Source organism: Carlito syrichta, unplaced genomic scaffold, assembly GCF_000164805.1.
Source record: "Carlito syrichta isolate Samal-C Ts95f unplaced genomic scaffold, Tarsius_syrichta-2.0.1 Scaffold304710, whole genome shotgun sequence".
Classification (NCBI taxonomy): Eukaryota; Metazoa; Chordata; class Mammalia; order Primates; family Tarsiidae; genus Carlito; species Carlito syrichta.
In genome coordinates this window covers 24,679-38,564 of record NW_007248806.1, presented here as the reverse complement: position 1 = coordinate 38,564, position 13,886 = coordinate 24,679, and the positions used below count along the sequence as shown (strand labels likewise).

Genomic DNA, 13,886 nt, shown 5'->3' with positions numbered 1-13,886 from the left:
GCTTACCAAAGTACTGTGACTGGAGGTGTTCTCAATGTTTATTGACTCCTATTCTGTGTCAGGAGATGTTTTAATCATTGGGAGTGGAAAAAAAAAAAAAAAGAATGTTTGGCTTGTGGATTCCCAATATCAGTACAGGGTTGTGGGAGTACCATGTCTGAAAACCAACCTTTTGGAGGTGAAAACTAACCTTTTAGGAGTGCCCAGCCTTCCATCTATCTTTCAGTAGCCTTCTAACTGGTCTCCCCATTCTTCATTTGTCAATCCATTCTCCATACAGTAGCCGGAATTATCTTAAAATTAGCAAATAACAAGAATTGAGCACCTACTCTGTACCTGCCACTGTGTTTTTTTTCGTTGTTGTTATGTGAGATACAATTCAGGATTAGGTATACAAATGTTCATTATGCTGGTACCCTTGTTGATGAGGTGTGCCCCTCTCCCATGTTAAGATCTTTATATATAGGATATCTTTTAATTCTTATAGCAACCCTGTCACTGTATCAATTTTCAGTTAATGAAATCAGCTCAGAGAGTTTAAGTGATTTGTCCAAGGACCTGGGAGGCAAACCTGGGATTGGTATCCAGGTCTGGCTACATACCAGAGAACATGCTGTTAGTAGTATGTCCATACAGCTAGGCTCAGTGCCTTGCAAATGGTAGTGATTCTCAATATGATCATTCAGTTAGGTGACTGTTGAATAATTGTCAGACTCATTTGGATTAAATAGAATAACATATTAGAATCTTGACACTGTTTTTCCTACCAAATTTATCCTTTTCAACTGGCCTTATTTTGGTTCTATTTCTCCAGGGCAAAATTTTGTTGACTTTACTTGTTAAAGTTTTGGACTAGGGAATGGGGCAACTTTTGTGAAATCTCAGACATCAGATGTATTAGCTCCAGTGGAAGAGGGACCCATTCTGTGGTGACACTTGGTTTTGTTAACTCACAGCTACTGGGTACTGGAAACAGAAAGAGGGTTGAATTTTTTTTTTTTCCTTCTTGATCATGTTTTGCTTATCTATGAGTTTTAGAAATTAAAAAATAGCTATCTAAATATTGTTAATTTGAAACAAATTTCTTAAGTATGGAGATATGATGTCTCCTGCCTTAAAAGCATTAAAAAAGTTATTTATTAATTTTTAAAAAAATTTTATTTTAAAGATATGGGGTAAAATTCAGGATTAGGTACACAAGTGACCATCATACAGGTAAAGTTTGGGCCTCCCTTTGGTCCCCACTTTGCCTGGTTAGAGATCAGGTACCCTTACTGATGTTATGTGCCCCCCTCCCCTGGCAGTGTCCCACTACAGCCATCCCTTTCTTATAGTAAAAAACAAATTTTTAAAAAAATTATTGATCTTCTCTAAACAGTATGAGAAGAAAAAAGTGGAAACCAAGTTCACTAAAGCCAAGGAAGCTTGCTTCATTCACTGTCAGCCATGAAGATTAAGAGTTGGTTGGCAAATCTTTCAAAATAAAAATCAGTTGAAGAAAGGGATTGGCAGTAGTGGGAAACTGCCAGGGGAAGAGGAGGGCATACCATCAACAAGGGTATCTGCATAATGAACATTTGTATACCTAACCCTGAACTGTACCTCACCTCTTTAAAATAAAATTTTTTTTTTTAAAAAGAAAAGAGTTGTAACTTGATAGTTCTCTAGCATCTTATGGGAAGGCATTTGTACCTGTTCAGGAGCTGCATTTACAGATCACCAAGTCCTCAGGTCTTCTCCCATGTCCACCTCATCTATTATTATTACATTTTTCTTCACTCATTCCCGTCCTCCATCCTCAATGTTTATTGACTCCTATTCTGTGTCAGGTGATGTTTTAATCATTGAGAGTGAAAAAAAAAAAAAAAGAAAGAAATTTTGGCTTGTGGATTCCCAATATCAGTACAGGGTTGTGGAAGCACCATGTCTGGGAACTAACCTTCTGGGGGTGAAATGGTGAGGTGGGAAGGGGACTGATAAAGAAAGGTGGAGCTTGGGTGGGTGAGTCTTCAGTGAGGTAGAGCTCCTTTAGCAGTCATGGCAGGGACCATATTCTAGAGACAGGGAATGTTATAGAAAAAGATACATGGCCCAGTGTGGTGGTTTATGCCTATAATCCCAGCACTCAGGGAGGCCAAGGTGAGAGGATTGCCTGAGACCATGGGTTCGAGACTAGCCTGGGCAACTTGGCGAGACCTCATCTCTACAATAAATCAAAAAAATTCACTGGGCATGGTGGCACGTGCCTCTAGTTCCAGCTACTTGGAAGGCTGAGCCCACCTGGTCGAAGCTGCAGTGGCTGTGAATGTGCCACTGTACTCCAGCCTTGATGACAGAGGGAGACTCTGACAAAAAAAAAAAAGGAAAGAAAAAGGCACACGGCAGGAAAGAGTCCAAGGAAAAGATGCACTGGTGGGAGTGGAGTCTGGGGCTGTGGAGAAAGGGGAGGACCATCAAGGGAAGGAGAGGCAGATCAAAGAGGCAGCTGTCCTGGTGGAGAGTGACTCAGACAGCTGAAGCTCTGTTCTGTTTTGCTGTTTTTTGAGCTTAGCAGGACTGATGACTAGCCGCTAGGTTTGTAACTATGGCTAAAGTAGATGTCATCCTTTCCCATCATCCCATACGTTTTGTGGTTGACTGTCATTCCTTGAGTATTTTAACCCGTTCAGAGTCAACAGGACTTTTAGGTCCCTGTGGTCCAGTTTCCATCATTTGGTATGGTAGACTTCTGGTCTTGTGGCACTGACCACCTCCTCAGGGTTAGGTCTTCCAAGCACATCTCGGGCCATTGGTGCAAATGTGAAGAAACTACTCACATATATTAGACTAGTTTGGCCAAAGATTGCTCTCAGAATGTGTAAAAATCAAGGCCTTACTAAGGAAAAAGCATTCAAATTCATAGTTCATTAAAACAAGTGTGCTTTAAGGTCATCAATTTACCACGAAGTCCTTTCTTTTGCATGAGAAGACAAACTGTCTTTTTACAGTTGCTTTGGGTTCTCACTTGGAACCTCATAGTTGTTTGTCATATAAAACTATCTACAATCAATTTAGATGAAGCAGCAAAGAAAATTTAAAGACTGAGTTGTTAGTGGAGATAATTCAGTAAAACTACCACACATACTAAATGTATGAGGAAATTGGAGCCCACTGTTTGAAGTTCTTTTCCCAAATGTCGTATACTAAGGATATCTTAATTCTTTTCCTCAGGTTCAATTAGCAGAATTTCTAGAAAATTTACAAGAAAAGTCCTTGAGGATTGAAGCCTTTGTTAGTGAGATAGAATCCTTTTTTAATACCATTGAGGTAAGTTACCAGATCCATTTTCCTTTAACCTGGCTTGTTCACTGTAGTCTGAGCTTAAAGAATCTGATTTGGGGTTTTGTGTGCCTGTGTTGTTTGCCATTGTTGGTTTTGTTCCATTCAAAGTGAGGATTCTTAAAGTCTTTCCTCTGTGCATAATCAGCCAGAGGACTTTCTGCCTAAGGATAAAAGACTTGCCACACATTTTTTGGGCACTTAACTGTAATAGGGAGACTTCTTTACATGCTTACCTGATTTAATCCTCACAATGATGTGAGATAAGTGTCATTACGATTGTTCCCATCTTAACAATCCTGCCCCTCCTTGGTTGAGCACTGCCCAAGGGCCAGTCCCTGCCTAGTGTCCCATGCCAGGACCAATGTGGGCCTCTCCTGGTGTTACATCATGGGTGAGTGAATGCTCTCCTCTCTGCTGGCTCCTGCTCCTTCTGCAGCAAAGGGAGGGGTAGCAATGCTTGGTCTCTATATAGAGGTGGCCCAGGAGTGGCAGAGGTCCCAAGGGCACTGCAGAAGGTGTTGCAGAGCTCCCCAACCCAGGTAACTCCATACCCCGGTTTGCTTGTGAGAGGTCTGCTTTACTCCTGTTGTAGATCAGTGAAGAGTTGCTAATTATTTCTAGTGCCCCTTCCCCCAGGTATCCCTTTTAGTCAGTAAATTATATGAACCCCTTGTTACTAGTCCTGCTAGTGACTATAGCCAGGCATCTGGGTGTGTTTAGACGGGCAACAGTGCTTCTCCCCATGTAGCAAGTGCTGCCAACTCATTGGAGAACACTTGGGAATGCAGCACCCTGGTCATCATCCTGGCTGCTCCCTCCCTCACATGTAATTTTAGTGATGAGTGGAAGTGGCATTGACACTTTCAACCACCTGAAGGCCAGGGAGCCCCAGTCACTGTGATGCCATTCTCAAGTTTCATCATGTGGAGAGCAGGTGGGTAAAACTCCCATACAAATCTCTTTTTAAAAATTTTGGTAGCTTAAACTTTCTTGATGATACTCTTACAGTGAATTCTGCCACTCTATTACAAAGCTATTATAGCTAAGGGGGTTGGTGGGTTAGAAATTTAGCCTGTGCATATGATGCCTGGTTCTCTCATCAGGACACCAGATATCAATTCTTTAAATGACTGGTGTTAAAAAAAATTTAAAAAGCAGGCATGTGTTGTTTCACTCAGAAGTGGAGTTTTTTTTTTTTTTTTCCCCAGGAAAACTGTAGCAAAAATGAGAAGAGGCTAGAGGAACAGAATGAAGAAATGATGAAGAAGGTTTTAGCACAGTATGATGAGAAAGCCCAGAGCTTCGAGGAGGTGAAGAGGAAGAAGATGGAGTTCCTGCATGAGCAGATGGTGCACTTTCTGCAGAGCATGGACACTGCCAAGGATACCCTGGAGACCATCGTGAGGGAAGCAGAGGAGCTGGACGAGGCCGTCTTCCTGACTGTAAGCGCCAAGTAAAATGGGCCCCAACACCTTGCGCCCACTCTAGCATGTCTACTTTTAAAGCTTCATCTCTCACTATTCCTTAAGATTATTTATATCTCGGTGTGGGGTTTATGTAATGCTGCAGTTAAACATTATTTGGGCATGCCTGTAGTGAAGGCCCTGCCAATCCAGAAGGTCTTAATGCCCAGATCCTGCTGAGGATCATGGAGACAGGCCACAGCCTAGTCGTTCCGTTTTGTCACACTGGATTGGTCGTCTTCCCAGAGGGAGAGAAAGCAGCCTTAAAACTACTCATGCCACGTTTCCGTTGTGTAAAATCACAGAGGAGGGTCAGCCTTGTCTTCTGATGCCTGGCATTTTCATGCTGACCCTTGGGCAGATCTTTCCACTCCCTAATCGGAAGTGACCACTCATCCAGACTGTTTCCTCTGAGCCTCGCCAAGTGGCAGAGAGTAGCACTTTGGTAGGCAAAAGGATGATGCACTGTGCTACATGTTTCAGGTAATAAAATGTTCGTGTTTTTACAAGGGGCTTCCTGGGGACAGGATTCCTTATTTTAAACACATAACTTGTAGATGGACTTTTGTCCCCATGCTTCCCTAGAGTATTCAGGAAGATGCTGGCTCTCCACAGAACCAGGATTAAGCAGAAGTCATGGAGATGTTTTTCTGCAGGGCAGTTCTAAGACTAACTGTCATGCAGGGGAAAGCACCATCTTATGATGGCTGGGTACTTTCTTTGCAAAGTTCCCCATCCTTCTAACCCTCTAGGAAACTGTGGAGATAGGACAAGGCTAAATGGGATAATGTTAGTCTTTTGGTTTGCCTCTAGGGACATCTCCAGTCAGGGCAAATCTGAGTGAAGTGGATATGGTCATCCTCAAAAGAGAACTAACTTATTAGGATGCTTTATGTAGAATTAAGGCAAACTTTAACATTAAGTTAGGTACTTCTTATGAAGTATAACATTAACAAAGTACGTTGCATTCCCTGAGAACTTATCTTTATTTGATAAGAATAATTTCCTTTTCTCTGGGAGAACAAATTGTAAAATTAAAAAAAAAAAATTTCTCCTTATAAATGTAATATTATCCACTTTTAAAAGTTGGAAAATACAGAAAAGCATGGAGAAAATATCACTCAAATAAAAGCTGATTACATTTTTATATATCCCACACTGAACAAATCATTTTTCTTGCTTTGGAGAATTCCATTTTCGAAGCTAAGCCATTTGTGAATAAGCAACTTGTGGCCTGCCCTGCTAGTCAGAGAGCAGAGCCCATCACAAACTAAAGCCTCTCCATCCTGGCCAGACCCCCACACTTCTGAGTATTAATTTCCTTGCTGCCCAGGCTGAAGTCACTAATGAGGAACAGTCTTAGGGAAACTGAGGGGTGATGATTTTTGAACATGGGTAATCTCACTGCTCCTGGTTGGTTTATCTTTTTGTGGTTAATTAGTCTTTCTCTCTCTCTCTCTCTCTCTCTCTCCCCCTCCTCCTCCTTCTCCTCCTCCTCTTCCTCCTCCTCTTCTTCCCTCCTCCCTAAGTCATTTGAGGAAATCAATGAAAGGTATATAAAACATGGCACAATGTAGTGGTGACTGAGAACAAACAGCATGACTGGATGCTTTCTTTTGAATATTCTGATGCTTTATAGAAAATGATCTGCCAATTAAAAAATATGTCTAGTGAGCTATGGTATTTTTACTTTTAGACACAGTGTTTTTAAAAGCTAAATGACAGCTTTGAAGAAAGATTGCATGTACGTTAGTTAAATAACAGTTATCATAATGTAGATTTTTAACTGCTTCCTCAAGATGTTTCTGTACTTTCAGACTAACCTAGACTATCTTTCCTATCACCGCATATAGAACATTTTGCAATACTTATACTTATTGGTTAAATATGAGTATTTGAAAGAATCATTCATATTTGCCTCGAGTAATCTTATGACTTATGCAATCTTGTAGAATGTGCTCTCATTTTCTCTTCAATTAGATAGTTATGCATTTTATCGTCTCTTTCTGCTTGGCTGACCTAAATGATTTTGATTTTGTTTTGTATCATTGTTGTTTTTAACACGGTCTAAGAGGATTCTTTCCAAAGCCAAAACTTTCAACAAGAAACTAGAAAACGTTGTTTATAAAAACATAGAACATCAGATTCATGTTTATCTTTCCATGCATCTGATGTTGAATTCTCATACAGATCGGACAATCTTCCCTTCTGCCCCATAGCACAACATGTAATCTTTCCTACTGGTTGAGTCTAATGTTTTATCATTTTAATGTAATTTAAAATGTAAGTTTCTAAATTGTAAATATTATCTTCCATTTGCTTCCATGCCATTTCAAATTGTGATACAGCATAGAGTAAAAATCAGAAATTTCTATCTATATGATATTAAAACATGGAAGAGTGAATTTAGATTAGAAACTTGATTTTATTTATTTATTATTTATTAGACTCAAAGGGTACATGTGCAGGTTTTTTTAAAAAATTAATTTTTAGAGTCAAGGGGCTCATGTGCAGATTTGTTACATAGGTATATCACATGATGGTGAGGTTTGGGATTTTATTGACACCCAGGTACCCAGTAGGTTTTTTTTTTTTTTAACACTTTCTGTCTCCCTTGCTCCCTCCCCTCCTTAGAAGTCCCAGTGTCTGTTGTTCCCACCCTTATTTCCACTTGTATTCAGTGTTTAGCTCTCACTTGTAAATGAGAATATGTGGTACACAATTTTCCATTTCTGTGATAATTCGCTTAGAATGATGGTCTCTAGCTGTATTCATGTTGCTGCAAAGAATATGATTTCTTTCTGTTTTATGGGTGCATAGTATTCCATGGTGTTTATGTACCATATATTCTGTATTCAGTCCACCATTGATGGGCATCTAGGTTGGTTCCATGTTTATGCTAGTGTGAATAGTGCTGCAAGAAATATTCAAGTATAGGTTCTTTTCGATAGAGTGATTTATGCCCCCTTGGGTATATACTCAGTAGTGTTATTGCTAGACTGAGTGGTAAATCTAGTTTTAGTTCTTTGAGTAATATCCAGACTGCTCTCCACAGGGGATGAACTAGTGTACAGTCTACCAACAGTGTACGAGCATTCCCTTTTTTTTTTGCAACCTTGCCAAAATCTGTTGTTTTTTGACTTATTAATAATAGTCACTCTGACTGGTGTGAGATGGTATGTCATTGTGGTTTTGATTTGAATTTCTCAGATATTGAACATTTTTTCATATGTTTGTTGGCTTTTTCATGTCCTTTGCCCACTTTTTAATGGGGTTATTATCATTATCATTTCTTGTTAATTCATTTAAGTTCCTTATAGAATTTGGATGTTAGTCTGTTGTAGGATGCATAGTTTGCAAATATTTTCTCCCATTTGGTAGGTTGTCTGTTTACTCTGTTGATGGTCTATTTTGCCGTATAGAAGCTCTTTAGTTTGATTACGTCCCACTTGTCAGTCTTGATTTTTGCTGTGTTTGCTTTCAAGGTCTTGGTCATGAATTCATTGTGTAGGCTGATGCCCAGAAGAGTGTTGTTTCCTATGCTTTCTTCTAGAGTTTTTATAGTTTGAGGTCTTACGTTTAAGCCAAGAATCCATCTTGAGTTAATTTTTTTATATGGTAAAAAGAAGGGGCCCAGCTTCATTCTTCTGCATATAGTGAGCCAGTTTTCTCAGTACCATTTGTTAAATAGTGTATCCTTTCCCCAATGTTTGTTTTTGTTGTCTATGTCAAAGATAAGATGATTGTTAGACAGTGGTTTTATGTCTGGGTTCTCTATTATGTTCCACTGATCTATGTGTCTATTTTCCTACCAGTACCATGCTGTTTTAGTTTGGTGGCCTTGTAATAAACCTTGAAGTCTGGCAATGTGATGTCTCCAATTTGTTATTTTTGCTTAGGATTGCTTTGACTATTTGAACTGTATTTTGCTTCCATGTGAATTTAAGTTTTGCTTTTTCTAGGTCTGTGAAAAATGATGCTGATAATTTGATAGGGATTTCCTTGAATCTGTAGATTACTTTGAGCAGCATGGACATTTTAACAACATTGATTCTTCCAAACCATGAGCATGGAATGTTTTTCCATTTGTGTCATCCTTGATGTTTTTCAGCAGTGTCTTATAGTTCTTATTGTAGAGATATTTTTCCTCTTTGATTAGATGCATTTCCAGGTATTTTCTTTTATTTATTTTGTGGTTAATTATAAATGGGATTGTGTTCTTGATTTGGTTCTCAGTTCGAACAGTGTTGGTATATAGGAATGCAACTGATTTTTGAGCATTGATTTTGTATCCTAAGACTTTACTGAAGTTGTTTGTGAGTGCTAGGAGCCTTTTAGTGGAATCTTAAGGGTTTTCTAGATATAGAATCAGATCATCTGTGAAGAGAGATAATTTGGCATTCTCTTTTCCTATTTGGATACATTTTATTTCTTTTTCTTGCCTGATTGCTCTGGATAGTACTATATTGAATAGGAGTGGTAAGAGTGGTAATCCTTGTCTTATTCTCATGCTTTGCTTAGGGGGAATGCTTTCAACATCTGCCCATTAAGTATGATGTTGACTGTGGATTTGTCACAGATTGCTCTTATTATTTTGAGGAATGTTCCTTTGATGCCTAGATGATTGAGGGTTTTTATCATGAAAGGATGTTGGATTTTATAAATGTACTTTTCTGCATCTATTGTTTTTACTTCTGTCTCATAATTTTTTTAGATAATTGAAACCACACAGATGATTCTTTACATATCAAAATTTCCATTCAAGAGAAGATAGCCAGTAAGTTTTATGAAAATGATTTTTATAGTAATATTGGCATTAACTAATAAGGGTTTTATAACACTGGCACTGCTATAAATAGAATTCCCTGAAGAAGTTTTTAAAATGTTGATGCCTGAATCATGTCTCCAGAGATCCCAATTAAAATTATCTAGAGTGTAGCTGGGCATTTTTAAACTTCCCAAATGATTCTAATGAACAACCAAAGTTGAAATTTCTGGTTGAAACAATCTGTCCTTTGGCCCAGTGGTTCCTCAGACTGGTTGTGCTGAAATCACCTGTGCTATTTATTTGTTTAATCAAAGATCTTGGGGCTACAACCTGGATCCATGACATCTGAATCTCCCAGGTTGCTACTAGGCATCTGCTTGTTACTAATGACAAATCCAAGACACATCAGTCAGGTCTGGAAACTGATGCCCAGGACTTTTTCCCAGTTTTCTTTATTTTTTAAAAAAATTATACATTTTTTTTTCTAAGTGTGATTGACATTTATTTTTATCCAAAAAGTATATGGATTTATTGTGCCATTCTACATATACTGGACAGTGTAGATGCATATTTGCTTATTTGTATTTTATCCATTCAGGAAGATACTGATTTGTATGAAAATTTGGTGAATGAAAATTTGCTAATGCTTTTCCCTTTAAAAATGCAAAAGAATGTTTGTTTTTGCTTTTCTAACCCTTAGAGTATTGCTAATATAAATTTACATTCATTTAATACTAAATACGGTTTCTTTGGTTTTGTGGTTAAACTTGTTCATCTGTTGTGTTATTTTAATTAATTTGTATTTCATTGTCCAATCAACAATGATTTAATCTTTGCTAAAGTCATATGTCATCTCAAGAAGAGTACACTTGGGATAACCATTATTTTTCTGTAGAGAAAAGAGGCAAAAAAATTCTGGGATTTAGTAAAGAAATATGAACAATCAAATAAAGCTCTGTTAAACATGTGCAGGTGTACACACACACACACACACACTCTCCTCATGAAGTTTGACTGTGTCACTAAAAAACCTTCCATGTCTTCAAGAACACTTCTACCTCAAAGTCTCAATGATCATTGGTGTTCCTTAAGAAATGCTAATTATAGGTGCCCCTTGAAAAACACAGGTTTGAACTGTGAGGGTTCACTTGTGTGTGGGGTTTTTTTCAATAAATATTTTGGAAAAGTTTTTGGAGATTTATGACAATTTGAAAAAACTTGAAGACAAACTGTGTAGCCTAGAAATATAAAAAAAATTAAGAAAATATTAGGTATGTCATGAGTGCATAGGATATACCTAGATACCAGTCTATCTTACCATTTACCACCATATGTATGCACAAATCTATAATTAAAACTTGTCAAAACCTACACAAACATTTACAGACTGTACATGGCCCCATTCTCAGTTAAGAGAAATGTAAAGCTTCACTATTAAATCATGATGCCTGTATAGTGCATGCTCTAGTACCATGGTAATTTCACAGTCACCCGTTGCGGTTACAGTGAGCTCGGGTGCTGAGAGTGTTGCTTAAAACCCCATGTGATGCTCATCATTTTCATGTGAGCAACTTGTCTCCCAGTAAATTGCGTGTCACAGGAAAAAGTGACCTCTCGCGGTTTTCTTGCATTTTCCATTGTGTTCAGTGCAGAACCATATACCTTGGATAGCACTGTGGGACCCATACCAAGTGCCACTGGTGATGCTGGGTGTGCTCAAGAAGCAGAGAAAAGATACAACAAGAAAAAGTTGAACTGCTTGATTTGTAGGTAGATGGAAGTCTGCAGCTGTGGTTGGGCCATTTCAGATAGACGGTTCATTTTGCACACAGGCGATGTCAACTTACAGCATCATAGATACAGTACAATACTGCAAATGTATTTTCTCTTCCTTATGATTTTCTTAGTAACATTTTCTTTTCTTTAGCTTATTATACCATAAGAATACAGTACATAATGCATACACCAAAAGTGTGTTAATCCACTGTTTATGTTATTGGTGACACTTCTAGTCAACAGTAGGCTATTAGCAGTTAAGTTTTGGGTAGTCAAATGTTAAACATGGATTTTCGACTGTGCAGGGGATCAGCATCACTAACTCTGTGTTGTTCAAGGGTATGCTATTTTTCTTCCTCCCTTTATATTATATCTCTAAAGACAGTGTTTGTATATTAAGTGATTTTTCTCAACACTAAAAATGCTTCAATTAAGGAATGCTGTCAAGCATATTTAGACTCAACATTTGCATATCTTGAAAAACACATTTGCTTAGAAAATGCTATTCTGTTAAGGGGCTTCATTGTTTTCTCCATTTTGCTCTTTTGTGTTATAATACTGAAAGAAAAGAGTGGTAGCCATTTTAGGACCTGCTTACAAAAAGATGTCTACTTGCCTTTTCATGTGTTGATGTTAAAATGGAACAGGTCAGTGCGTGGGGGAAAACTCAAACACTTTGCTTGTGGTATTTACAGTCAGAGCTTTTGTGCTACAAAAGCTCTACATTTAGTCAGTGACATGTATTGAGAGGGTTTTTTGTTAATTCTGAGTCCATCATTTCCACCCTCTCCACCTCCAAAGCCTTAAAGTCATTTGTGCTGTCTTTTCTCACCTGGATCGTGTAGGCCCTTCCGGCTGACCTCACACTTCTCCTGCCTTCTTGCTGGGATCTTTCCATAGACATATAGGATATTCTTCTAAACTTCCCTTTTGTAACAATTCTGTGGTTCTCTCTGCCTTAAAAGATACAATTGAGCTCTCAGGGAGTATTAAAAGCTCTTCAGAGTCAAGCCACAGACCACTGTTCTATTTATCCCTGTCTCTGCTTCCCAGCTCCCATGGTGCACCATGGTGCCCTCTGGCTGCACCAGTGTCTGAAAGAATAAAGTTCCATCCCAAGTGTGATGGGTCTGTTCTGGGAAAACCAAAATGTCCATGGCAGTGAGTCCGATGTAGTTCTCTGCAGCTGACCTAGTGGGTGGAAGAGAGTTTAGGCCTGTGTGAGAAAGGGGTGCAGAGGGAATTCCTGGTCCATGTCCAGGTCTCGCTCGCCAAGAGTCTTCTGCAAAGTCTCCTTGCCCTCTTTCCCTTTGCACTAGCCATGTTGTTGCTGTTTGTTGATATCTAGATTTGGGTACAAACGCTAAGACTCAGCTTCAGTTGGAATTCCTCCTAAGACAGTCTTAGGTCTACACAGCTGTTAACTTAGTCTATAAACACAGTCTATGTGGCTTTGTTGGTCTTTTAAGTATGGGAGGCTTTCTCCTCTGTCACTGCTGTGTCACCAGGACCTCGAACAGTGCCTGGCACACAGTAGGTGAACAATGTCTTTTGAATGCCTAAATGACTAGAAGCTTAATATTGAGGTTGCAGAGTGGTAAGGACATCCTTCAGTGCAGAAGTTTCTAGATGGGCTCTGAGCATTTATAGCCTTCCCTTTAGGAAATAAAGAAAATAACCATTAAATAAGTTTTCGTGCCAACTTTATAGGTAAAAAATTTAAGACTATAATTTGATAGAATCTTTTCTAGTCTCTAATTACAGAGGCCATAGAAATAAAATTTCTAGTATTACCACTTGCCTAAGAACACTAAGAATAGGTTATAGACATATATTTTCAGACTTCAGAGCTGTCTAAATCCTTTTTGTGAGACAGTGAGAGGCCCTGCCTTACGAAGATCACCACTGCCAGCACCAGCTTCACTTTGAACAACTGCTTTTCACTTTCATCCTGTGTGTTAATAATTTTTTGACTTATGTGGAGATCTGTTTCCTGATAGGTTGCTTTCTGCAATGGAGAGCACTTCTTCTTTAGAGAAAATGCCTGCTGCTTTTTCCCTCTTTGAACATTATGATGACAGCTTGGTGAGAAGTGACCAGATGTTAAAGCAAGTGGCTGGTAAGAATTTTAATATATTAATTGCCTTGAGGAAATATAACAATGTTTGCTTATTTGCCGTGTAGAGATTTAGAATGCAAGGACATATAACTGGAAAAAAGAAAAGTGTTGGTTGTAAGATTTTAAAGCTACACTCTGAAATCAAGCATGAGACAAGCATTTTAGTGATTGACTGCATTTCCATCTGAAGCTTCCTGCCTGTCTGCCTGTGCTGGGAGACCCAGGAGGTGGGAGGAAGGAGCCATGAAACCAAAGGGCCTCCTTTTTAAAAATTTTTTTTAGATAGGATTTTTCTCCCTCTCTTCTAGATAATTGTTTGCTTCATACTAGCAACCAGGTATAGAAGAAAAAAGAAGTCAAATATTTTCATATGTGTTGAACAGATTTTTTCCTCATGAGTGGTTTCCCCCCTTCAATTCAGTTCTCCCCCCCACCCTTT

General features: G+C 38.7%; 1 protein-coding gene across 1 annotated transcript in view; it reads left to right on the top strand.

Annotated features, from left to right (window-relative positions):
* Nucleotides 1-13,886, top strand: part of CMYA5 (cardiomyopathy associated 5) — a gene marked incomplete at its 3' end in the record, with an annotated part of 33,578 nt that overhangs the window by 11,752 nt on the left and 7,940 nt on the right. The window contains exons 3-6 of the mRNA XM_021713745.1: nt 3,211-3,306; nt 4,530-4,763; nt 6,314-6,336; nt 13,329-13,447. Of these exons, the coding sequence (XP_021569420.1) occupies nt 3,211-3,306; nt 4,530-4,763; nt 6,314-6,336; nt 13,329-13,447 (472 nt within the window). The remainder of the gene's footprint in view (nt 1-3,210; nt 3,307-4,529; nt 4,764-6,313; nt 6,337-13,328; nt 13,448-13,886) is intronic.